Source organism: Pelodiscus sinensis, chromosome 3, assembly GCF_052426305.1.
Source record: "Pelodiscus sinensis isolate ZL-2025 chromosome 3, ASM5242630v1, whole genome shotgun sequence".
Classification (NCBI taxonomy): Eukaryota; Metazoa; Chordata; order Testudines; family Trionychidae; genus Pelodiscus; species Pelodiscus sinensis.
In genome coordinates, this window is record NC_143054.1 from 95,365,661 (window position 1) to 95,392,405 (window position 26,745).

The window sequence follows — 26,745 nt, forward strand, 5'->3', positions numbered from 1 at the left end:
ATGGGAAAAAGAAGTTACTCACCCGGTGAAGTAACGATGGTTCTTCGAGATGTGTCCCCGTGGGTGCTCCACTCTTGATGTCGGGTCCCATCCTGGTTTCGCAGCGCCGGGACGGGACCTGACACCCAAGAGTGGAGCACCCATGGGGACCACTCGAAGAAGAAGTGGAAGTGACTATCTAGGAAGGAGTACTACAGAAAGGGATCTAGGGGTCATAGTGGACCACAAGCTAAATATGAATCTACAATGTGACACTGTTGCAAAAAAAAAAAAAAAAAAAAAACCAAAAAAAAAAACCCCACCCCCACCAAACAAACAAAGATAATTCTGGGATACATTGCCAGGAGCATTGTAAGCAAGACATGAGAAGTAATTCTCCTGTTCTTCTCTATGCTGATTAGGCCTCAACTGGAGTATTGTATCCAGTTCTGGGAACCATATTTCAGGAAACATGTAGAGAAACTGAAGAAGGTCTAGAGAAGAGCATCAGTAATGATTGATGGTCTACAAATTATGACCTCTGAGGGAAGACTGAAAAAACTGGGTTTGTTTAGTCTAGAAAAGAGAAGACTGAGATGGGACATGATGATAACTTTCAAATACTTAAAAGTTTGTTACAAGGAGGATGAATACAAATCATTCTCCTTAACCTCTGATGATAGGACAAGAAGCTATGGGCTTAAATTGCAGAAAGGGAGGTTTAGATTGGACATTAGGAAAAACTTCCTGTCAGCACTATAATAAATTGCCTAGGAAGGTAGTGGAATCTCCATCATTGGAGATTTTAAAGAGCAGATTAGACAGACATCTGCCAGGGACCATCTATATGCTGCTTGGTCCTGCTGTGAGTGCAGGGGACTGGAGTGGATGACCTCTCATGGTCCCTTCCAGTTCTTGTATTCTATGATTCCATGTTTTAGCAAAATGTTAAATATACTGTTTGGTGCAAAGTTATGAATTTTTATCATGTTAAATCATCAATGGCATTTTAACTGAATATCACTGAAACAGTAAACATACCTACCTATAAACTTCACAGACTTTGGATGAGACTCAGGTTCTAATTATTAGCTTATAGGTAGTGTTCTGACCACCAGAGGGAGCCTATATTCCATGAACAAAGCAGGGATTTTTAGTTAATCCTAGTGTTTCCAAAAGTGAAGAATGTTCACAAAAAAGCAAACTGTTCTACCGTGTGTTTAACTTAACAACAACAACAACAACAAGTTGGATTTCCTTTCATTGCGGATCTCTCTGAAAGCCAGACACATACCATGTCAATCCTTTGTATGTTATGTAAGGGTGGTGAGCCTGAGTGGAAGCACAGAGTGAATACAGTTCTGATGTTTGCTTTTTCTGGGAAACAATTCAGAGTACAGCCGCTCCCCGACTTACGGCCACTTCCACTTACAACCATCTGCACTTACGACCAGATAATGGCTATAGAGCGTAACGATAGTGTTCCCTTACTAGCAAGGGCTCTTCATACACCTGCTATTTGTCAGGAATAAATAAAACCCTGTGCAAACACTAAATTTGTATCCGCAAAAATGAGCCGCGGATATCAGCACTGACATCTGTGGATGCAGATATCCGTGGATATAAAGCAAATATCCATGGAATTAGAGGACTTTAGAAATAAGGCCATGCAAATGCACCTTCCCAGTCTCTGGACAGCCTGATGAGCACAGGTGGGCTGCAACCAGTAGACATCCTCCCCGTCCCCCCCGACAGAATGCCAGTCTACTATGCTGACCCTATGGTGACTGTCAAGGCCTGCTCTAATTACCAGCCGTCACTGTCCACATCATGGTCTGATGCTGTTGAACAAAGTTATGCTTGTTCAGGCTTCAATTCCTTACTTTCATATCGTACCTAGGACTAATATAATATATTTATTAAATTACTGCTCAAGGTAATATGGTATAGTTTTAATTATTTAAAATGTTAATGATGGTAGTTTGCAAAAATATCACAATAAATTGTTGTAGTTTAAGAACACCACTCAGTTTCAATTATCTTTTACTACCACGGTCTTAAGGAACAGATTCTGATATCCTCCCTCATGTTTTGTAGACAATATTTTTGCTCTATTTTTTAATTGAACAGTGACAATCAAGTGAGTTCCATTTGTTCCTCAATTTGACTTTCAGGTTCTTATTACTAAAACATTTGGGCTATGTCTACACTGGCAGCTTCTTGCGCAAGAACATCTTGCGCAAGGGTTCTTGTGCAAGAAGTCTTGTGCAAGAAAACATCCACACTGCCATGTGCGAGCTGTGCTTTTGTGCAAGAACGCCCATGGCAGTGTGGATGCTCTCTTGTGCAAGAAAGCTCTGATGGCCATTTTAGCCATAGGACTTTCTTGCGCAAGAAACCCCTGCCGAGTGTCCACACTGCCCTTTTGGGCAAGAGCTCCTGTGCAAGAGGGCTTACACCTGTTAAAAAAGAGTGTAGCTCTTGCGCAATAATCCCTCTCTTACCATGCCATACTGTAAATTTCCTTGCACAAGAGCAGGTGGGCAGTGTGGACGCTCTGCAGATTCTTGCGCAAGAACGGCCGTTCTTGCTCAAGAAGCCGCGAGTGTAGACATAGCCTCTGATTTCAGAGATTCACAGGCATTGGGGACAGAAAGGATTGTTATGCTCATCATCTAGTGATCTCTTGTATGACACAAGCCAAAGAACCTTACAATAGGTATAGGGTTATAAATTACAATTGTTTTAATAAAACATTGTATTTAAAATATGGAAAAAAATCTTTTGATCTTAAATTTTACTTATTTAATTTGTAGTTCATTTATACAAAAAGAGCATCTATGTAAATTTGAACTGATTTTAAATTCAGTGTTTAAGCAATTAAACTTTACATTTTTGCAGCTAGTACCTAGTATCAGATAAATGTGGAGAAGTTGAGAGACCTCAAAGAGTTTTATGTTAAATATTTATTTCATTTCATTGTGGTCCTTTTTATGTCAATAAGTTTTGATGTGACTGAAGAATTGTTCTAATATATTAATGACTGTAATGGAAGGAAATACACTATAAAAAGATCACACAGACATACATACAGCCTACTTTGATACAACTGACAAAAGCAGATGTCTAATAAATCATTTAGTTGCTGTATTTTTTTATAGAATATGCTAGCTTAAAAGCTATTGTGATTTTAACAGAGATGCAACCAATTTTATACAGAACAAACAAAAATCAGCCCTATTTCCAATTATATGTAATGTATTGAAAGTGTGCTTTTGTGATTTATTTGATTTTCTCTGCTTTTGGTCTATTTTTCTATTACTTAAGGGTCATTATACAGCTGGTAGCAAAATGTTAATCTAAGCTATTCAGTCCAAGAACTTGACTTATCCATAGCAAGTAAATGAAACTCATTTAAGATTGAAAATAAATGGCAGTGTGCTGGTAATAAGATTTGAAATATATAATTACATACAGAAGCAAACACATGCATATTGTATCATTGGTGAAAATAGTAAGTGGCAAACTCCCATTTTTGTTGAGACGGTTGCAAGAGGCAAGATATCTGCTGTTGTTCACATTTCTTATGTGCTCATTCAATTGAAGATTGATTGCACTAGCTAGTGCTTTCTAGTGCTATGCAGTTTCCCCCACACAGCCACTTTTTAATCTTTGTTCTAAACAGCAGCCCCGTTCATTTCAGTCCTCCTTTATTGGTAGAGGCTGACAAGAATGCTAAATTGTTTCATGGCTTTTGTCAGTATCAAAAATGGTCCCTACCATCTAGCACAGTACAAACAAGTTTTTACATTTTGCTTACTCAATATTTGAACTTGTGCCTCCAGCAGTGAAAGTCTATTAAATGTACTGCACTAGTGAACTCTACTTAATTCACAGAAACGTACCAATATGCAGTCTTTGCTGCAGAAAACTTACAGTATTCATAGACTATACACAAATGCAAAAAGAACTTGTGCAGAAAGAGGGGCCAGGTGGGAAGCAACAAAATAAATGTATCTGAATGGGGATATTCAGTTTGAGTTATTAATCACATGATTTTTTGGGGAAGGAAAATGGTTTATAATGATTTTCATACATATAGATTGATACTTGTGGGAGGACTGTCCTTTTAGAGGAAATATCTTTTAAGTAGAGACTTTAAGTAGGAAAGTTTAAGATCCGGTGGACTAGGTCAAGAGTATCTGGAGTAGAGTGACAAGTTAGCAAGTGGGAAAAAACAGGACTTATTTTCGTGGGTAGTTAGTATAGTTGTATATACAAGATAAAGCCATATTGGAATGGTCTTGATAATATTGGGCTGTCTGGTCATGTAGTCAGGAGTAAGGGGCTGCATGGATGAGCAGAAGGTTGGTAGTGTGGCTTGGCAGAGCAAACACTGCAGGAGGGAAATGGAAAGAAATTAATAAGAAATATGTGCAAGCTAGTATGTGTTAGGATCTTGCAGGGGAAGATAAGACCTTAAATTTGATGTGGAAGACTAGGAAGTGTATGGAGTTAGACTGAATGAAATCACAGTGGTGCATATGGGACACTCACCAGGTGTGCTTAAGATTGTGAGGCACTTCACCAGGTATACCCAGATTTGTTCCCATAGTCTTAAGTACACTTGTTGTCTGTGCTTTTTATAGAAAAGTGCCCTGATCCCAACAACCTGTGGCGGTACAAGCACTACTGAACGCCAATGTGCATTGGTAACCTACAGGACAGTATACCCCCTGAGTTGTAAACAGTAAAGCCGTATCTCACAAATGCCAACAGATTCCATACACATACAGAGAGGTTACTAGGTGCAACTTCTTTCTAGGCCTTGCTTTATGAACAATAACATCTGTTTATATACTCAGGACTTTATGAGGGGGCAGCTTGTTTCAGCTGATTATCTGCCTTTAGTTTTTCCCTGACTAAGGATGTAGACCTGAACAGGACACAACTTGGACCACCGGTATCTGGGATTGAAATACCCTGTAGTCAAAACCCAACACTACTGAAGCAAATTACAATGGAAAAACCTAGAAGGAAATTGATTCTTGACCTCTGTACACCTGTGGGCACGTAAAGACACTCCTACACTAGGGAGGTGCTGAATGTGCGTAGAGAAAATATGATGTTCCTTCAATGGAGAAAGAAAACACTAGGGGCCACCTTCTTACTCTCTGCAGAAGACACTGCCCGTTAGGTGGCATGAATTCAAGCCCAGTTGGGTTGCTGGGCTGTTCAGGACCCACAGTCTATATGAAGGACAGCAAGAGTCATCCTTAGATCAGATCGCTTCCTTCAGCCTCACAGTGAATAGGGTGGCCCTGATAGCAACTTGACACTGTGATCATACTTTTGAGATCATGAATTTGATTGCAAAAGGTTTACCCAGCACAATGTGCTATAATTTATGTACGTAGTTGTGATATACAAACAGAAATATTAGCAACTAAAATCATTCTCTTAGGCTTCTTAGGTACCATAATTGTCATTATTTATATTATTAGTATTTATAGCAGCCAGAAGCCCACAGCGAGTTTCAGGTCCCTTTCTGCCAGTTGCTGTTCATGCAAACAGTAAGCAACAATCCCTGGTCTGAAGAGCTTACAGTATAAACAGACAACATAGACACAGGGCAGGAGAGAAAATAGAGGCAGAGAGAGAACTGACTTGCTCACAGCAGGTCAGTGACAGCTGGCGTTAGAATTCCAGTTTCCCATATCCTACTTACTAAACCAAATTGCCTCTTGGCAATTAAATTCATTTTATTTCACATAAAATAGTGAAAAAATCTCTTCACACTACTCAAAATCAGAGCCTGGTGCTGTACTGCCTTACACACTATGCAGCCTGCTGAGGTCAGAAATGTGAATGTGGCTTCTTAATGCAATTTTCACAAATGTCAGGTTTGGTTCAATTCCTTACTCAGGGAAAAACTAAGGGCAGATAATCAGCGGAAGCAAATTGCCCCCTCATGAAGTCAATGGGAGTTGTGCCTGAGTAAGGGGTGCAGGAATAGGCCCTTACAGCTTTTCATGTATCTTTCCTGTAGCAGCTTAACAACTCCTTGCCAACCAACACTTCCACTAAGTGATACCTGGCAAAATATGTTGAAAAGCTGTCAAAAGATACAAGGTTTATGAATTACATATTTTAAGACGTCGGTTCACTTTGAAGTAATGTAAAAAATCAGATTGCATTGACATGTTCAACCACCTATAATTTCTTTTCATTTTATAACTGTAAAATACACAAATTCTTACAGAATCTCATGTCATTTATAAAGAGAAATTACCATGTCTAGCTTTGCCTTTTAAAAAATTGAATCTAGATCATGAACCAGTTTCCAAGATAACAGAACAGTAGAGGAAAATGCACAGATCTAATTGTCTTTCACAGTCTATGCTTAAATACAGTTTATACTGTATGTATCACTGTTGATTTAGCTGCTCCATTTTTGAGTTCTTACACATGTAATTATTTTGAGCAACTTTCCCATAATTAAGGATGAAATATGATATAGAAAAAAATTATGTAATGGATGCAGCAGTATCTAATGTAAGTGATCGAAGTGACATGGGGCAAAGCTAACATTAAGAAAATAAAGTGATACTTAAGAGAATGTCGAATAGCACAAAAGATTGTTCAGTAATGAGTGCTAGAAAGTAATTTAAAAAGAGGGCAAAAATAACCTTGAGTTTTGGGGATTATGCTTTTGACACAGCAAAGTCACTGTAAGACTAATAAAGGCAAGCTTGAATCTTATTAGACTAGGGAAAGGCAATATTGATTTATGAATTGAAATGCAACATACTCACTTAGTACTGAACATAGGGGATTGTACAATTAGTGATCCTGCCCCTGGCTTTATACTCTCTCCCAAATAAAATGCAATACTTCTTATTCAAGTCCCTCCACAAATTCTCTTCCCAACTTTGGGCTGTTGTGTCATTTTACGCTCTTTGCTCATCATCAGCTTTCAACCTGGATTCCCCTCTGAGGATGTATCTACCCTGTACCGTTATTTCAAGATAACTAGTGTTATTTCGAAATAACAATGTGAACGTCTACACAGCCATTCCATTATTTCAAAATAATTTCAAAATAACGGACGGCTTATTCCAAAAGCTGTAAAACTCATTCTACGAGAAATAACGCCTATTCCAAAATAGCTATTTTGAAATAAGGCACGTGTGGATGCTCCGTTGCTGCTATTTTGAAATAGCCCCTCGCCAGGCTCATTCTAAATTATTCCTCCCCAGTGCCTCATGGGGCTCTAAATTGAGATACCACGTATACATTAGGGAAGCCTGCATTGGACTAATTTTGAGGCTTCCCTGTAGTGTAGATGTGCTATTTCAAAATAAGCTATTTCGGAATAACTATTCTTACATGTCCTCTTCCATGCCTCCATAACTGATTTCAGGCAGACTCCTACAATTGGAACTTCCTTTTTGATCCCATCTGGCATGCCTCCCTCTCCCTACACTGTTATGCCTTCTTAAAACCCACTTCAAGGAGGTCTATAGCCAACAGCCTAATAACATTTTAAAAATTACTTTAAAAACCGAGTACGTTTTTTGTTGTATTCAGGACTCATGTATTAGCCTCTCATGTGCTCTCATAATCACATTATCCTTTCACTTGTGTATTCTCATCTTCATTTTAAATTATAATGCATGGAGCCCTGCATCAGCGGTATTAGATGCAGCAGTTGGGAATCACTGGGGCACACAGCTTCTCCTTCCTCTGACACTTTGGAACATCTCCTGCAGTGGGCAGTATGTGGGGATGGTACAGGCAGACACATATACTTAATTCCTTGGAAACCTGAAATTACTAAACAATACTAAAACAATACACTTTTATCATCAGGCACAGCACCTTGTTTTTAAAATAAAAACATGAGTGTGTTTTGCAAAACATCTTCTATAAAGTCAGAGACCTTGTAACAGAGCTATACTAGAAGGTTGGTCACAGCTGGTAGACAACAAGAGACATGAACCATGGCTGCCCTAATGGTACTTACAATCTAAGATGCCACTTTTCCCACCTATACTCACATTGAGTAGCACTGTAGTCCATGAATACTGCTATTAAAATCAATAGGACTGCAATCAGATGTGTACGTGGACTCCTGTACTTGCACAGGGCTGTACTGTGCCAGTTGGTCCCAATATGGGTGCATAGGGCCACTTATGCAAATCTTGATTGCATTGGGACCTATAGGGCTTAAGTATAGGTGGCAGAACACGGCCTTAAGCAGACAGACAAAACAAAGCAGTGCACTGGCTTGAGACAAAGCATCAAAGGCTTGTTCAGAGTTGTTTGTCTTTATAAGAATAATCCTTCTTTGTTGTGAGGCTGATAAGTACACAAAATAATACAAATCAAATACTCCAATCTCCATGATGACTATAACATGGATTTGCTACACAGCAATGCGGTTGTTTTAAAAAATAAATGTAATATCACTTCTTTGTTCAGCAGATTGTTTCACCTATCAACAACAAAGAAAAATCTGAGGATGCTTGGAATCCCATGAATAAAGTTACCAACTGCATGGTTTTGAACATATATATCTAAATCAGAAGTAGCATCAAACACTTATTTTTAATAGTCAGTTTCTGATGTGCTAATCTGATGATCACTGACATTTGCCTGGACAGCTATATATAATCCATGGCAGGACCACAGAGCATAATTCCTCAAATGCATGTCCCACAAGGACATATAAAACATTGTTTCAAATGTAGAAATAGGTAAAACATATTCATAAATATCTGGCACTTTAAACAGAGCAAACAGTGACATGCCTATGGATCTCACACATGCAAACAAATCTCACACTGAATATGTCCATCTCATTAGAATGCACCTGCTACCATAAGTAAATGGTACATCCCATTTACAGTATTGTAACATTAGCTGAACAGCTAGAAATGCTAATGTTGGTGCTGACGTATTAATCTCCAGTTGCTGTATTAATAAGAAAAATAGTTTAAACTGAGTTGTTTTTATGTTTTAAAGGGCCAAAATTCAGTCTGCTTGTAACTTCAGTATGTTAAATTGGTACTTTAATGGAAAAACTTTTGACACATAGCCATGTTTCTAAACCTTGCTTCTCTAAATACAGGAAAAATATTGCAGTCTTCCTTACATAAATTCAATTAGACAAAAGGACTAAGGATTGAAAACAAATGTACATTTTTGGAGTATATTTTAAACTAATGGACACATCTCGGCTATTAGTTTCCCTTTTTCAGGATTAAATTCATTCCAGAGGAGTGGGCCAGCCTCAAGTGAGACACAAGTGATTCACAGATAGAACAGAGAGAAAGAGAAGAGAAAAAAATGTTATACCATAAAAATACAATACCCAATTCTTATATAGTACTTTCATCAGTAAATCTCAAAATGCTTTAGGAGCTTACAATCAAAATAGACCAGACAATGGATAGGAGCAGAGAGTAAAGCACAGAAAGAAGCAGTGACTTGCCCAAGGTCACACAGCTGGTTGGTGGCAGCGCTGGAAATAGAACCTAGGAGCATTAATTTACACTATGAAACATTAAAAATATGCTATTGAATGCATCTATATATTCACGATTAGGATAAGCACTGTTGAAAATGAGTGGATGAAATTTTAGTTTTATTTTCCTTTCATCTGACCTAACTTCTGTATCACACGTAGTTGGGATCTGTGAGTTTAAAGTTGGTCAAAAAAAGGACAAGAATTTTTTTTTCTCTCTTTTTTTATAAATATTTCCTCTGATGCCAACAGAACTTCTGGAGTTTGTTAGTTACTTTTGGCTGCTACAAAAATAGATCTGGATCCTGCTCCCATTAAAGTCAATGGGAGTTTTGCCGTTGACTTCAATGGGAACAGAATCCAGTCTCGAAAGATTTGTGGGGTGGGGGGAGGCATTAGTCTTGAAAGTAAATAAAACCATACCCAGATTTAGAATGTTCACATGTTCTCTCTTTTCTGTTATAAAATGTTACTCTCTGGGGAAAATCTTCAACCCTGTTTTACCGCCGGAATAGCCAAGATGGAAACTCATGAGAGAATAGAGAGTGATTCACTTCCATAGATTGGGAATCCGCTCTACAGAGCCACTCTTCAATCACTGTTACAGCCTTGAGTATACAATAGGATAGGTCACCGAACCCTGATGTTTCCCCTCTGCAGATATGGGAGGACCTACATAAGAGTGAATCTTCTAGTCTACCGTGCCCTTCCTATCCTTAGTGCCTTAATGTGCTGGGAACCACCCTAAAATTCTGCTCCACACAATGTAGGAGGTGCACCCACTCCTCCAACAATCCTCCCTCTTATTAGTTCTGCTACAAGAACCCTTGATGGCAACAGAAATAATTATAGGATTGACCCCTACATATTCTTTAAAGAAATGTAATTACTCTGGTTTATTTTTTGGTTTAAAAGGCTGAAACCACTCAAAGGTAACCCTAAAACAAACAATGCAATAAAAAAAAACATTTTGGTAAAGACAGGACTATGTAGCACTTTAAAGACTAACAAGATGGTTTATTAGATGATGAGCTTTCGTGGGCCAGACCCACTTCCTCAGATCAAATAGTGGAAGAAAATAGTCACAACCATATATACCAAAGGATACAATTAAAAAAAAAGAACACATATGAAAAGGACAAATCAAATTTCAGAACAGAAGGGGGATGCGGGGGAAGGGAATCCTCTGAACTGTCATTCATGCTAAAATTCGACACTCTATGCGTGGGTCTCAACAAAGATATCTTACCCATTACAAAGATAGCTTCCCCAATTATCACCTCTAATACCATTAGCTCACAGACATTTACCTTCCCCCCTCCCGCATCCCCCTTCTGTTCTGAAATTTGATTTGTCCTTTTCATATGTGTTCTTTTTTTTTTAATTGTATCCTTTGGTATATATGGTTGTGACTATTTTCTTCCACTATTTGATCTGAGGAAGTGGGTCTGGCCCACGAAAGCTCATCATCTAATAAACCATCTTGTTAGTCTTTAAAGTGCTACATAGTCCTGTATTTTGTTTCAGCTACACCAGACTAACACGGCTACATTTGTATCACCATTTTGGTAAAGATTTGTTATTACATATGGGCCCTGTACAACAAACACTGAAACATGTGCATAACTTAGTACTTGAATAGTCTTGTTGAACTCAAATTAATCTACTCATAGGCATATCACAACACATGCATAATTGCAAGATCAGGACCTATATTTTAAACATATGGCCAAATGACAACTACTTACAGGTAGATCTTCTTTTAATAAACTGAAAAAAATATGGTAGGGAAAATATATTTTTCATCATTTAAGTTTAAAATACACTATGTAATTATATCTTAGAAACTTAAATAAAATTTGTTTCCTAATTAATATTATAAATAGGCTAGTTTTTAGTTCTAGTTGTGAATTTTTTCAGTGTCCTTGGGGGAAATACTCAGTTATAGGATATGAAAGATAATGTAGGTTACGTCTTTTCAAATCCAGAGGATTTTCTTTACAACATACTGTAAACAGGGATTTAAATTAAAATTTAACAGTGCCCCATTACAACTTGATTCTATGAAAGTTTAAGCACATGCTTAACTTTATATACTGCGAGTCGTCCTATTAAGAACTCTTAAGGACTTGTCTACAGACACAAATGCTGAACATAAACGCCCAGAAAAGTTAACGAAAATCAACTAAAAGTGGGAAGTCAATGAGTATATATAAAAGCACATTTCTACATCATTATGGGACCTAATCACATAAGCCACATCATCAGGGGCTCATTCACCTGCACATCAACTAACGTGATATGTGCTATTATGTGCCGGTAATGCCCTTCTGCCATGTATATTGACCTAACCGGATAGTCTCTATGCCAATGGATAAATAGACACGAATCAGACATCAAAAAAGGTAACACACAAAAACCAGTAGGAGAACACTTCAACATCCCTGGACACTCAATACTGCATTTAAAAGTAGCCAACCTACAAAAAGAAACAGCAGAGCTGCAATTCTTATGCAAATTCAATATGTTCAAATTAGGACTGAATAAGAATTTAAGACGGTTATCTTAATATAAAGGCAATTTTCACTCTCTTGGTATTCATGCCTCCCCATCAACTGCTGGGAGTGAGTCCACCCTGACTGAATTAGCCTCACTAACACTGGTCCTACACTTAATAAGTAACTCTCTTCTTTTGATATACTAGTACATGTATATATTCCTGCTTCTGTAATTTCCACTCCAATGCAGCTGATGAAGTGATTTTTACCCACAAAAGCTTATACCCAAATAAATATGTTAGTCTTTAAGGTGCCACACGACTCCTCATTGTTTTTGGAGATACAGATTAACGCGGCTACCCCAGAGAAACTTGTAAAAATACAAAACTTTAACCTGTTTAGTTTATTTATAAAAACATTATCTGGGAAACAACTTTTAGTTTTAATTTTCTAAGGTACAATTTCAGAGAGTATTTAAAAAAAAATTATGAGGAGGATTAAGTTGCAGCAAAATAAGACCACTCTAATACTAAGTGAGAACATCCACATGGGAGATTAGCATGCTTTAGCTAATGCACATTGACATTATATATTTAGTTGATTCATATTAACTTTAATGAGTGCACTAGTGTAGATATGCCCTAGTACACACAGTTCCATCCACTCCATGTAGTATTCAAATGGGCTAAAGATAGTATCTGATCTAATAGGGTACAAGATCACTATGATAGATTTCATTAGTGTCAATTTTAGTTGTGATGAATTGACTTCCAGTGAGTTGAATACGTATATATTGTTCTAAGTAGGTGGATTCCGAAGAAGTAAGAGAAATCAATGTAAAAGGCCTGACCTCCTTTGTAGGAAAATTGCCACAAGCAAAAAGTTTTAGTCTTCCCAGTCAGTTGAACTTTCCACTTTACATAGGCATAAGAAAGGCAACTGGCAGATGTTTCCTTTTTGTTTATTTTTAATTAATTATGAGGCAGTGAAGATATACATCACATTTGATCTATTCTCAATCTACACTTAGGCTACATTTGGTGATTATTAAGCAAAACTCTCTTGACCAGAAATTGGAATTTCATTCAAATTAGGACCATAGAATTTGACTCAGAATTGGTTTCCTGTGTTTAGTGAAGTCCAGAAAACCATTTTCAACCATTGTGGTTCTGGAACAATGTAAATGTAAAGGTACAATTATGGTAGGAAGAACAGATTTTAGACTGGATATTGATTGGTTTAGACTGCCAATGATTTCTTTTTAAATAAAGCAATGTGTCCCAGATCAGCTGCAACTATCAGATTGATCTGTTCAGATGTAACATGCAACTTTGAAAGGAATCAGAAAGTTGTCTTTCCCTTATTGATTATCTTCACTTTTCATGTGGGATGGATGTGACTCATATTACAATTGAAAGCACATTTTTAAGAATACACAGTATTTGGTATCTTAGTGCCTCTGCATTTTTCCTTTTCCAGAGACAATGAAAAAGATATTTCAGAAAAAGGGACTCTTGGCAGGAGAAAACAGAGCTTTAAAACCTCACTTGACCTTCATGAAGCTGTCAAAATCACCAAAGCTACGTAAGCAGGTAAGCTTACATTTCATGCAACATAACAGCAGCCATCTAAAATGTTTATTTCAGAAAAGGCAGGGAAAGTACATCAGGTTTACTTGAGCCATATTCTAGTGCAGTCCAGGTTTGACTTCTTTGTAACCAGGTGGACTGGTAAGATTTTAAATGATTAGTCTTTTATGAAAAAAGTATAACCTTTTGTCCTGAATTGTATTTCAAAAGACTATTCTTGATAACAATTGTCTATTTTTTCTTGCAAAAGAATCTAAAGATTACTGTTATTGTCTAGAGTATTGATCCAGCATACCTTAAATAAAGAGGTTTGAATTGTATGGAAATTTATTGTTCAGCATGAAAAGTTGCTGACCGTGGAATGAAGTGCATTTAAAAGAATATGAGCTGACAGATCATATCATCTTTCAGGCTGTCTTTTAAGGGAGGCTTAACGGGAGGTCCTCCTGTTTTTCTTGCAACTGCATTATCCTCTCCCAGTACAGGCATTCCACTTTCCATTCTCTTGGGAAAACAAAAAAGGCAAACAACTTTCTGCATGAACCAAGGAACAGCAATTGATGATCGGCCATAATGGCAAGATATTTTAACTCTATATTTTCAGATAAAGAATTGATGCAGAGGACAATGCTTCAAAATATCTGCTCTTAATCTCAACTTTTGAAAGTGTAAATGAGATATTCATTTGTTCATTGCAAATTATGTGAAATCCAGCTAGTTCTGGACTTTCTGACATATTCTTTTTTGTACTTTTGAACAAACTTCTTTCCCCTTCCACCCACCCACTCACCCACCGAGTTAATTTTCTCTGAAGCTTACTGGAAAAAAGAAAAAGAAAAACAAAGGGGGGGGGGGGGAGGAGCCATTGCAATAAAGCTGATGTGAGATCCTGGGCTCATTGAAGTCAATGACAGAATCTGTACTGGCTTCAGTTGAGCCAGGGTTTCATCTGGGATATTTTGTAAGTGTTAAGTAATAAATATTTGCTTTGCTTGAACTGAGTTTTTAGAACACATTCAGTTATACTGAATTAAATGTTACTTTTTTTGTCTTTGGTTAGCTGGAAAAGCAATTGCTTTACTGCGATATAGACAGAAACAATATGAATGGTGTAGCTAAATTGATTTTATAGTTTGTAGTAAATGTGCTTAGAAACATGTATTTGAAATAACTTTTCTAATTCCAAAATTTAATCACTGTTATTTGCTGATACAGTGTACAAATCTTAGCTGTATTTGTCCCATCTTTTGAGGTGGTCTTGATAAGTCAGGATTTTTTTGTCTTCTAAACCTAGTACAATAATTACTGTCTGTGTGAAGTTTAATTTATAATGGCAGGACACTGAATTGTATGAGTAGTCCATTTGGAAAGTCAGTTACAGTTCATGTGGGGTGGAGGATATGTTAAGCATTATTGTGTCATCAGGGTGTTAACTTCAACAAAAGATGCTCTATCATAAATAAAGGCATTTCCAAGCAATCCAATTATAGTAATATGTATGTGGAACAATATAAAGGCTACATTTCTATCACTAATATAAAGGTATGAAATTCTTCAGCTACAACTTTCCATGTTAGACCAATAGTTTGTTTGCATGGTCCATCTACTGAGGTCCTGATTCATCAAAAGACTTAAGGACATCCTTAAATACTTTACTATATCATGGCTTAAGACTCAAGTTTTACCTATAAGATAAAAAGGTTGTTTTTCTTTCTTCTTCCATCACCTGTTTACCACATGAAAGAAGTGGAAGTTTTAACTAGGAACTAGTTTTAATAACCGTGTGTTTGTGTAAATGTGTAACTGCTGAAATTTTTAGTGGTTACATGTTTATACACTGGGGGCAGGCAGGAGTTAGTGCTTATGGATACCCAGTTTTTAACGATAGCATGTACATCAGGATACAGATAATGTTCTGAAAAAAAATTATGCTGCATGTGTGCAGATGAAACAATGATTTGTTTGGATTGTTTCCTGTTGACAGTGGATGGCAGAAAAGACCAGTTTTGAAACAAAGATCATAATTCATAGCTGGATTATGCAAAGAATGCAAATTGTGACCTCTCTTTTTACTGCATATACTATGCTGAATTCCAGAAGAACAAGGAAAGAGATATGACACGTCCTCTTAATTACTCTCTTAAGGTTAATATTACTAGCTTTACTCACACAAAACTCCATACTAGCTTGTTTAACATATGAGCTAAGAATCATTATTATTATTAATAGTGCATCAATAAAGGTACATTGCAGTAATGGTAAGAAAGAGAAAAAACATAAAAATGATCACACCACACAAAAAGATGACCCACAATAACTACTCTATCCAAGTTTCTTATTGCTCTCCTTTTCCTATTGTTAAATTTCCACACAACTATTTTTTCTGCCCCTATGTAGCATGCTAGGTGAATCTACCAACCTTTTATTTGACATTCATAAGTGAAATTATTCCTGGATCTCACATATTTGTCAAAATTTTGTATGAGAAGAAAAAGGAGCTTTTGACATTTAAAATTTAAACACAACAAGCTAAAGTGTTTTATTTTGATAAAGTATATTGGTGGGAAATGTTCACAAACAACTTTGGGAGTACTCCCAACAGGTATAAAAATGCTTAAGCAGAAAATTAAATAGTTTAATTGAGTAAAATCTTTCATTGTAAAGTTTTAAAAATATACAACTTTATCGATATGCCACCGTACTTGAAGAACATAAATACAATCTATGAAATCTAGGAAGGAACTAACGATTTCAGGACATAAGTTCTGGCTGGCATAGCACTTAACGCTGTAAAAGTTGTACCACTGCAGAGAGATCTTCAATGCTTACTCAATTATGTCTAATTTTGTTATTTATTTTAACGTCAGAGGTCATTTGGGTCATATGAATTATTTTACATTTATCTACATTACATTTCAGGTTTCATAATGCTGTTCAGTACACTAATGTGTTGATCTCCATAGCTATTAATAACAGAATAAAATTACTGTCATCCTAATGCACATTACTTTTCCAGAACACTAAATAATAAATATACTAGTGGCTTAGATATTAAGTGATATACCATAGAAAAATACCATAGGAGACTGATATTGAATAATGGGAAACACTTTTAATTGGGATGTTTCCTGCTCAAAGTTCTCTCCATTGTAAGCAGCAGCATTTACTATCATTCTTTGTTTCTTATTGTTTAAACAATTTTATGTATATTTCCTATTAGCATATAGCATTACAAGTAACAGTGAAAAATGGATAAAGGTTATGATAGAGCTTATATATAGCATTGTTAAGTAACAACTGGTAGATAAAAATAATTTTAAAATATAAAGTACCAGTTCAGTAGTTATAAACATTCAGGAGAGAAGTCATTGTAATTTTAGGGTTTTCTGACTTAAAAAAAACAGTTACCCCAACACTAATGATCTCACCAAATTCATTAAACATTACATTTTGGGAAAACTGATAAAATGGTCCCTTTCTCTGGCTATTCTATAGTTCCAAGAGAAGAGAATGAAATTCTTGAGGAACAAAAATTTTGAAAAGCTTTTACTTTTCAAAGGTAGTAAAATAATGAAAAATACTGAGTCCAAAATGAAAGTTCTGTAATTCTATATAGGTTAAGTCTCTTCTAGAGATTACTCTTCAGACAATTAAAGCAGCAAAAAAAGTAAAAGGTCAGATTTCTTTTTGTTTAATGGAATAGAAGCTAATTAAGCATAAAAACAGCTGCTACATTTACCTGGAGTTAATCAGATGAGAGAAAATCTCTTTGGAATCCCCCCACCAGTTTCTAAGGTGAGAGAAAGAACATAGTTCATAACAACTTAATGGAAGTGGAAGTCAGTTTATCAAATTTAACCCTTTAGATTCAATGTGACAATTTTGGAGAAGAATGAAAACTCCCCAAGGCAAGACTATTTTAAAAGTAAAAGCATAAGGCGCGATTCACTGTTGCTCAACAGCTTGCATAGTCATTGACACTATTTGAAAGTGAATGCAATCAGATTGGAAGTATTTAAATAATATTAATACTAATCCAAATGACTGTACAGGTTGCAGTGTAGCAGTTAATTAGGTCCAAAGGTAAATGCTTGCTTTAACTGCACTGATGACAAGTTAATTGCACAGTTGCTGCACACTGTTTTGAAGAGAGCATATTGTAATTCCATTGGAAACAATAGTAACTGTTTGTTACTGTAATTTATCCCTGTCATTGTTTTATATCAGTTGTGTTAATTTGTCACCCGTGTACATTTTCTTCTTTTTAAGCTGTAGTTGTATATGTTGTAGACTGATAGCAAATTATATAAAACATTAAAGGAAAAAAACACTGCACTGCAACGAAAGCAAATTTCTGTTTCATCAATTTCCCCTTCCTCAAATTTTCATGTAAAATTGTAGAGAATTTAAAATATTAATCTCTCCCTAACATTATCAATATAGTCTACAATTCCCTTGCTTTCTGTATGTTTCCAGAATAAGTGAAGTCAAAATAATAAGTCTGTATTCTTATAATATAGAACCTAAAAGGGAGAGAGCAGTTCTTGTTTCATCAAAGCAAAGTGCTAAATGATTCTGCCAATGTATGCTGTTTTTGCCCTGCAACATTCTGTTTATGATAGCTACTAGCTTTTCCTGAGCAGAGACTGTCCAAGATAAATTACGTGATTGCTTTATTATGTCATGTGGACAAACAATCAATAACAAGAAGGATCAAATCACAAACTCCTACTTGTGACCAACAATAAGCTGAATTTGAATGTGGGGTTCCCCAGGAGTAATGTATTATAAGGTTATTAAACCACCATTTCACCAATCGCCATAGTGAGTGCCACTTTCCTGGACAAGATCAGTGGTGTTGTAATAAGTTTCTTACAGCCCATGACATCACTCCATTTTCCCCCTCTATTATCTTTATTCTTAATGCCTTGCATAATGCCAATTTTTTTCTGGCTTAAGAGAACAGGACACATATTTCTGTGCAACCTCTTGATAGTGGTCCAGAAGTGACTAGACGAGTCACTAGAGTGTGATGCAACACATTCTCTTGCATTAGGGACTGAGCACTTTACCCGCACAGTGCTACTATCTCAGGAAGGATGTGTCATGGTTTGGTCCCAAACTATGATCTTGTACACAATGACTGTGTTGTACTTCTATAGCACCTTTCATCTATTGCCATAAAGCACTTTACAAACCTTCAAGCCTTAAAATGTGCTCTGAAGCAATTAAATTAGTATGTACTCATTTTATGTACGCAGATAGAAAGAGGTTAAGATTTTATCCCACGGTCACATGGGAAAGAGAAACCAAGGTCCCTGACTTCCAGCCCTGATGCTCTACTACTATTAGATAAAAAACATCAAATCTCAAACAGGTAGGGAGACACACCTATCTGAAACAGGAAAAAGGAAACATAACTTTTACAATAAATATGTATTAAAAATTAATTATGGGGTGGGAGCATTGGTCAGAGAAATTATTTTTCATGGCTGATGCTATTTCCATCTCCCCCAGAGAACATATTTTCCTTGTCCAGGGATTTTTCAACTATATCTTGGATAGCATTTCATATTTGTGGTTGAAGAAAATGCACCAAGGAAGGGATATTATTCTTTGTTAATATCAAAGTATAAGGAGCTTTTAAGTTCCCTCCTACAAAAATGTTTTTAGTTTGACAGCCAGAGAGACTTTTAACAAATATACCATGTTTCTAGGGTTAAACTGTTACAGAATGGAGGCTGCAGAGGGCAGCACTTCCTGACTCATGAACTTCTCTAAGTCTATCTGGGGGTCATCAAGGTCTAAGCAAAGGAACTTTTCCACCAGAGACTTGCATTTCTCCAGCTGGCTCTCTTTGGATGGATGATCAATACGTCTAATGGGTTTTCCATTTCGGATAAGCTCTGATACCTCCACTCCTCGTGCAATTACTTTGGGTGGCATCCCAGCCAATGCAGCAATATTGGCAGCATGACTAACGGTGGATACCCCCTCTTTGAGCTGATAGAAGAATACTAACTCATTTCCATCTTGGTGAGTCTCCATTGTCAGGTACTGCACAAGAGGAGTGTCAGGAAGGAGCTTCAGCTGCACCAAGCTGTGAAAATTCGTGGAGAGAAAGACTTGTGGACACTGGATTCCCTGGTTAAGCCAGTGCCTCAGCACAGCAGCCAGAAGGGAGAGGCCATCCACTGTGTTGGTCCCTTTGCCAAATTCATCAATAAGTACCAAGGACCTCTCAGTGGCATTGTTCACTGCTTTGGCAACCTGGTTGAGATCAATCATGAAAGTGGAGAGTCCCAGAGATACAGATTCCCTGCTGTGAATCCTTGTGTAAATCCCGTCAACAGCCCCAATCTCAGCCTGTGCAGCAGGGACATAGCTACCAATGAGGGCCATGAATGTTATGAGTCCCACCATTTTTAAGTATACACTTTTCCCAGATGAGTTGGGCCCTGTAAGGATCTTTATCCGCCCACTAGCCTCACCACTGTCCACAGGATTGGGCACAAAAGTCTTTGCGCATAGCTCCATGAGTGGATGCCTGCCATCCTTGATATGGATGCCATGGCGGTGGGTAAAGCATGGACGGCTATAGCTATTCTCTCGAGCCATCACGGCCAGAGCTAGAAGAACATCTAGGTGTGCTGTGTACTCAATCACATTGTTAAGTACTGCAGACTTCTCCAAGATCTTTGTCTGCATCTGGTGCATGATAAGTGCTTCCTGGTCTCTGATCTCACAGTGCAGGTCACCTAGAATGCTGTCTAGTTCCTTAGTCCTAGCACTTCTGTAATGCAGTTTATCTTCTGACAAGAACATGAAATCCAGGCCTTCGATCTCAAAGTCATTCTTGTCCACCATGGTGGGCAGCCGCGGAATGGAAAGTAGGAAGCCAATCAAGGGAATGTAGATGACACAACAGGAAGGAATCTGATTGTCCAGCATCTCCAGTTCCTTCCGGGCCACTTCTGTAAGGAAGTCTGAGAGACCCATCAGCTTTCGTTTTTTTTCATCAATGGTGGGATCCACATTGGGTCTGACAGTGAAACGGTTTTCTGAGATGCTGCCTTCAAAATCTACCACTTTGCTGATGAGACTGGCAATATAATACAGATCATCGGTGAAGACTTGTGAGATGGTCTGGAAGAGTTCGATGCTGCTAGGCAGAGAACGGCATGTGTCTCTGAGGCACACCGCATTATACACTGTTTTATAAAGTGCCTGCCAGTCACTGACCTTTGTATGTGAAAGAGTCATTCTTTTCAGAATCTGAGGTACATTTTTTATATTCTTGAGGCAGTCTTGAAGAGTCAGGACTGTTTCATGGTTCTGAGCCAGCAAGAAGAACTGGATAACATCCAGCCGTTTGTTCAGCTCTGTAAGGTTCCGGGTGGGTCGCATGAGCCACAACCTCATTAGTTTCTCTCCCCACTTGCACCTGCAGCAGTTCAAAATCCCAAATAAACTGAGTCCTTCTTTCAGCCCAGTGGCCAGCTTGTACACAGAAGGATGTACCTCACTTTTAAATATCTGTAGGACACAGTAAGTATCTTGGTCCATATTCACAATATCCATGAGCACAAACTTTTTAAAGGCCAAGATTGGAACCCCAATGGTGCTATCTTCCAGTTCAACTCCGATCCGCCTCTTGTCAAGAAACTTCAACAAGCCACCTAGTGCTCGTACCATGAGTGGGCTCTCGAAGGGAATGATGGAAGACAAATAGAGGATTTTTTCTGTTGCAGTCATATGAGAGGGAATAAAAGGAAATTGCCTAGATAGGATTCGCTGTTTGCTTACTTCCAGGCCAAAGTCCATATTGGGAAAGAGGACAATTTCTGGCTTTTCCACATTGCCAGTAGCAGTACCCATATTGGTCAGGAATTTGGCGATGTTATGATCCTGCTTGGCACTAGTCACTATGCATTGGGGGAGGACTTCATCAATTACTTTTTGCAGCAGCTTGAGGTCTTCGTTATCAGGCATGTCAGGCATGAAGTAGACTGAGCAGTCTCCGGTGTCATAGTAAGTGATCCCTAGCTGCCCTGCATACCACAACACACACATGTATATCTGAGGTTGCTCCTGCTCTTCCTCTTGTTCAGGCCCAAGCAGTGGTAGCGGGACACAATGGGTGTTCAGAGAGGCAGTCATGCTCATTCTGGCCACTTCCAAGAGCAGTGCTACTGGTGAAAATGGACATTTTTGTTGGTACATTTCAGAAATCCCTTCCCCAATAACAACTGATTCTGATCACATGTCCATTTTATCCACCTCCCAGCCACCATCTGATCTGCTTCACTCCTCTCCCTCTCTGGGCCACCTGCCACTTTTCCAACAGCCTTCTGCTGCTTGCATCATTCCTCTCTACCCCTACTCCTGCTACATGAAAATCCTCTCCCTTCAAAGGGCAATGAGCAGGGAGATGGGTTGAACCAAGAAATGAGTTGGGTGGTTGGGCTGAGAGATTGGCTCTAATAGGTCCTAAGTATTCCTAGTTAGTATGAATAATAATGAGGAATGGATCTTGTTTCCTGTTGTGACTGCATTGGGGTGCGGACACTACCCTGTAGAAATTTAAGGCTAGTAAGAGTCAGCACCTATCTGCTTGCTCAGACACCTGGGTGAATGGACATACATGAGTGCTCATGGAAATGCCCATTCTATATACATAGACACACACACAGGTGCTAGGACTAAGGATACAGGGGTTGAAGTGGTTTCCATTATACACAGTGTTTATAGTTTGGCTCAGTGGCACTCAGCACCCCCACTATCAAAATTATTCCAGCACCTCTGCAGACACACCTTTCTGGGCACATTGGCACACTGTCACCTCACAACTGCTAATTACACACATTCTGTAAACCCACCCTCCATATAAACTCACAACACACCAGCCCAGGTGATCATGGTCATCCCACGCACATGCAGAGGAGCACTCCCGCACAGAGTGAAGGTCTATAAGTTACCCTCTCTGCCCCCACCCCATAACATGGCCCTTCTCCCAGGTCTCAGTTCTCTTCGTATCTACCCACCTCACACATAGGCCAGGCAGTTCTTTGTAGGCTGGGAGTTTATCTCCTTAACCGACCTCTCTTTCCTTCTCCTACCAGCTGCTCAGTACTTCCTCAGTGCAGCTTCTCGTCAGGGCTGGGCCCTCCCACAGATACTGAGCTGTAATTTGTATCTCTGCCCATTCTTCCTCCCCCTGCCTCTAGCATACGATGCCCCTGGGCCCTACTTATCTCCCTCCACACTGTCCACTGAAGGCCCACCCGATAACGCTGCCTTTCTCCCACCACGCATCAGATACCATATTGTAAGCTCCATGGCTCGCTTCTCCCACCCCTGATAAATTCAGCGCCGTGATCTGTAGGTCTCCTCCAGCCCCCACATACCTCAGAGAGCAGCAGCGTCCGGCAGTCCGGGCCTGCTCACTCAGTACCTTGTGGCAGCACGGGCCTGTGTTCAGTGCAGCGAGGCTGGTGGCTTTCTCTGTCCTTGCCTGGTGGCTTAGTGTTCTTTTGCCTCAGCTATTCTGTCTCCTCTTCCCTCTGGGCCTCTCAAGGAAAGCAAGTTGCTGAGGGCAAAGAGGGTGCTGGTTGGCTGGCAGGTGCAGCCAAGGACCCCAAAAGGGAGGCTGAGGTGCCAGAGATAAAGACTACTCCACAATTCCTTCACTGACCACTGTTCCATACCCCCCCACCTCAATAAAAAGACACTGCCTTTAAATGCCTTCAGCATACAAGCACAGCTCTGTAACTACCTCCCACCCACCCAAAGACGAGTGCCTTTCCTCAACCCTACCCCCACCAGAAGTGCCAAGTTTTGTGTTGCTCTTCTATGGCTTTTTTTTAACTATGCCTATTTGCAAATAATTTGCACATAATTTGCATATTACAATAAACTTCACTTTATGGTCAAAACACCCCAATCCGAACAGTAAAGGTAGATGTGGAGCTGCACTAAATTTGTCAGTTGGGGCTGGGATAAGTGGGTCAGAGGGTAACTGACGGGCAATTCTGGGCTATATATGGGGGGGGAGGAGTGTTTGCTATGGGTTTCTGATTGGTGGAGCCTAATGTAGCTAACCAAAGAATAAGGGACTTTTGAGCCAATATTAAGCAGCCCACCTTCAGTGGTAATGTTGCCTCTGGCAACCACTACTACCTCTTCCTGCCTGAGTAAGCCAGAAGAGGAAGCAACAAGAGAGGAAGCTTAGCAGGTGCCACAGCGTCCCCATGCAGTTGGAAGGCACAACTGCAGGCAAATGCATCTTAGCTGCATATGGGAAAATCCATCTGAGACATCAGCAGGTACCACAGGGCTGCCAAATGTATCACTTGGCACTCCTGTCCCCCACACACTACCTTGTTACAGTCCAACACCAACCACTACTTTTTGTCAGCTATACCCTATAACATCACCTCCCCCTTTTGTAACACCTCTGTGCAAAGGCATAGACACATAATGCCCCCTTTCAATCATGCACTGAAAGAGCCCTGTTGTATTCATAAGCCTGACAAATTTATTCTAATGGTAAGCTTAAATGTAAAAAGTATACAAAAGTTTAGAAATGTTAACACACAGGACAACAAGCCTAGTTTGACTGTGTAGACACCACCCTGCTCAGGTGAGCCAAAGGAACAAGGAAAGCTTTCCTAAACAGCCATTAGGGATTTTCCCAGTAGTGGGAAATGTCCTGAGAGTAGAATTGAGCCAATAATCCCTGGTTATGTAATGGCCTATTGGGGGCTGTTATGAGCCATTGGACATTAGGACTGCTCTAAAACTACTATAACCAGCACAGGATCAGGGACGAGTGTAATAAAGGTGGTGTGATGCCACTTTTTCCTCTTCACAGCTCAGTCAGACAAAAGATCAGGAACATTAGAGTGTAATGTTTGTTTATTTACATTTCTAAATACATCCTAAAAACCATTTATTCCAAACAGAAATATGGAAAATAAATATGAAAATCTGGTCTTCTAGTGAAATGAATAATGTAATTTGATTTTGATATTTAAAGGTGAAAAGAATTGACCCAAAACTATATGAGAATTTTAAAAGTCACTGTTTTGGAGATGAAACCCTGTACCGCCTAGATCTTTGCTCCATGTTGAAAAAAAAGCAACCCAATGGCTATTACCACTGTGAGTCTTCTATCACGGTTGGTAAGTACAATACTATTTTGTTTAATTCTTAATTTTATGGATTTTGTTTGAAATTGAAGAGTTTTATAAGCTGTTAGTGCTAGGAATGTAGGTTTGGCAAAACTTGCAGAGATATATTAGATGGTGCCAAATCTGAATGAACTATTATAACATTTTGGCAGTTACGCTAGTTATTGCTACAGATCAGAACTATTGCTCCCAACCACTACATGTTCCTCAGCACTGGAGCTTCATGCTTCTGTGTACTTTTGACTTTCCCTCCCATTCCTGCCTTAAGGCCTGCAAGCCCTACAGGAATGAAACTTCAATTGATTTCCATATTAATTCTGCACATGGAGAGGTTGCAGGATGCTAGTTTTCACAATGGATTCTTCTTCTATGCTTTGGTGCCCACTTCTGATGATACTCTATTCACATGGAGCTTGGTCTGCTCCAAATATTCAACTTTGTTAAGAGCAGCCAGATACAAACATGGGTTGGAAGCAGTGGGCATAGATTAAAAAAAAATTGAATAATGCCCAGGGGTCCCAATTAGGATCAGGACTCCAATATGATAGATGCTGTAGAAATACATATGAAGAGATAGTTCTTGCTCCCATAGAACTTACAAATTAAGGAGATCAATGACACTTGTAGAGTGCGTAAAGAGGAACATGTACTTTTTTATACATGTTATTTGCTTTTTTTTTTTGGTGTCATGAATTGACTACTATCAGCATCTATCAGCATCATAGAAGTGGTGGATATATTTAAAGCAAGAAGGGGGTAGTGGCCATATATCAGTTCAGAGGGCACGTTAACTGAACTAGTATAGCTGGAGTTAGATAATCTGTATACATGCATTGCAGAAGGTTGAGCCATTGAGATAATTACCATTTGACAAAATTTATTAGGGAAGGGTAAGAAAAATAGCCTCAAATTGTATCATACCTCAAAGTTTATGCTGAATGTTACTATAGTTCTTTTATAGTTTATAAATGTGAAAAATTTTTCCTTCAAAACAGAACCAAAATATACACATTAATAATGAAGAGCTTTTCTTATGCTTCTTTTGGCAAGATGGCAGAGAGCAAAGTGTTCCATCTCACAAAGAAAATTGTTATGTTTATTGGAACACACCATGACCTACATTAAGGTATCGGGGGATACCTGCTATTACATAAGATTCTTTAAAACAAAAGCAAACAAACAAGCAGGCACTGGGAATACGAAACACTATGGAAAAAGACTCCAAAATTAAGATGCTCATCACAGAAACTGAATTTTGTTTTGCTTCTCCTATCTTGCAACATACCTCCTCCCCCCCCAACAAATTCCTACTCAAACAGTTTTTAAAGTAACATGGAACTACTCAGAAGCCACTCAAACAGGAAAAACCTCACATGGAGACCCTTCCACATTAAGAATACTAGAAATATTTATGAAAATTTTCACCCTTAAAGAATGAACATTTCTATAAAAGGAAAGGAAAATTCACATAGTGATGTGAAAATCTTTCAAGATCACTAATTCCATCACTAATAATTGAATGGCAACATCTTCCCTTTGGAATCTCCTGTTCTGTTAAAACTCTTGAGTCTTTCTTCCTTAAGTCTTTGAAATATCAAAGCAGAAAACCTCTATTGTCTGTTTCTAAACACATCCTCATATTACACAAAACATTTCAAGTGATGATATTCTAGGTATATTTGATCCTGGCTTAGTGCAGGGGGATGAACTAGAAGTCGTTTCCATGTCTCTTTCACCTTATCTTTCAATGGTTCTAGGATGAACATAAGCTAAGAGAAATCTCTTCTCATTTAAGCATGTCCTCATCTGACTTTATCTTTCAAGTCAAGGAGATGTTGATAAAAGAGTCAGACTTTTTAAAAGTTTTATCAGCTGAAAGCATTGACAAAAATACTCATTGTACTAATTTCTTTTAATTTTCTGGTGGATATTTTACTGAATATACAATAAAATATTTA

At 38.4% G+C, this 26,745-nt stretch overlaps 2 protein-coding genes across 3 annotated transcripts in view; one reads left to right on the forward strand and one right to left on the reverse strand.

Annotated features, from left to right (window-relative positions):
* The window catches only part of AKAP7 (A-kinase anchoring protein 7), a 118,851-nt gene that overhangs the window by 30,326 nt on the left and 61,780 nt on the right, over window positions 1-26,745 (forward strand). For both annotated transcript variants that reach the window (XM_075924176.2, XM_075924177.2), the window contains exons 6-7: window positions 13,486-13,598; window positions 24,634-24,778. In XM_075924176.2, the coding sequence (XP_075780291.2) occupies window positions 13,486-13,598; window positions 24,634-24,778 (258 nt within the window). The remainder of the gene's footprint in view (window positions 1-13,485; window positions 13,599-24,633; window positions 24,779-26,745) is intronic.
* Window positions 19,139-23,134, reverse strand: MSH5 (mutS homolog 5). Its single transcript, XM_025182385.3, has 2 exons — window positions 23,003-23,134; window positions 19,139-21,784 (listed from the first exon to the last, which is right to left on the reverse strand). The coding sequence occupies exon 2, from the start codon at window positions 21,759-21,761 to the stop codon at window positions 19,323-19,325; it is 2,439 nt and encodes an 812-aa protein (XP_025038170.3). The 5' UTR covers window positions 21,762-21,784; window positions 23,003-23,134; the 3' UTR covers window positions 19,139-19,322.

Excerpts from the sequence above, each read along its gene's own strand:
- MSH5 (XM_025182385.3), bottom strand. The coding sequence starts at position 21,761 with ATGAGCATGACTGCCTCTCTGAACACCCATTGTGTCCCGCTACCACTG.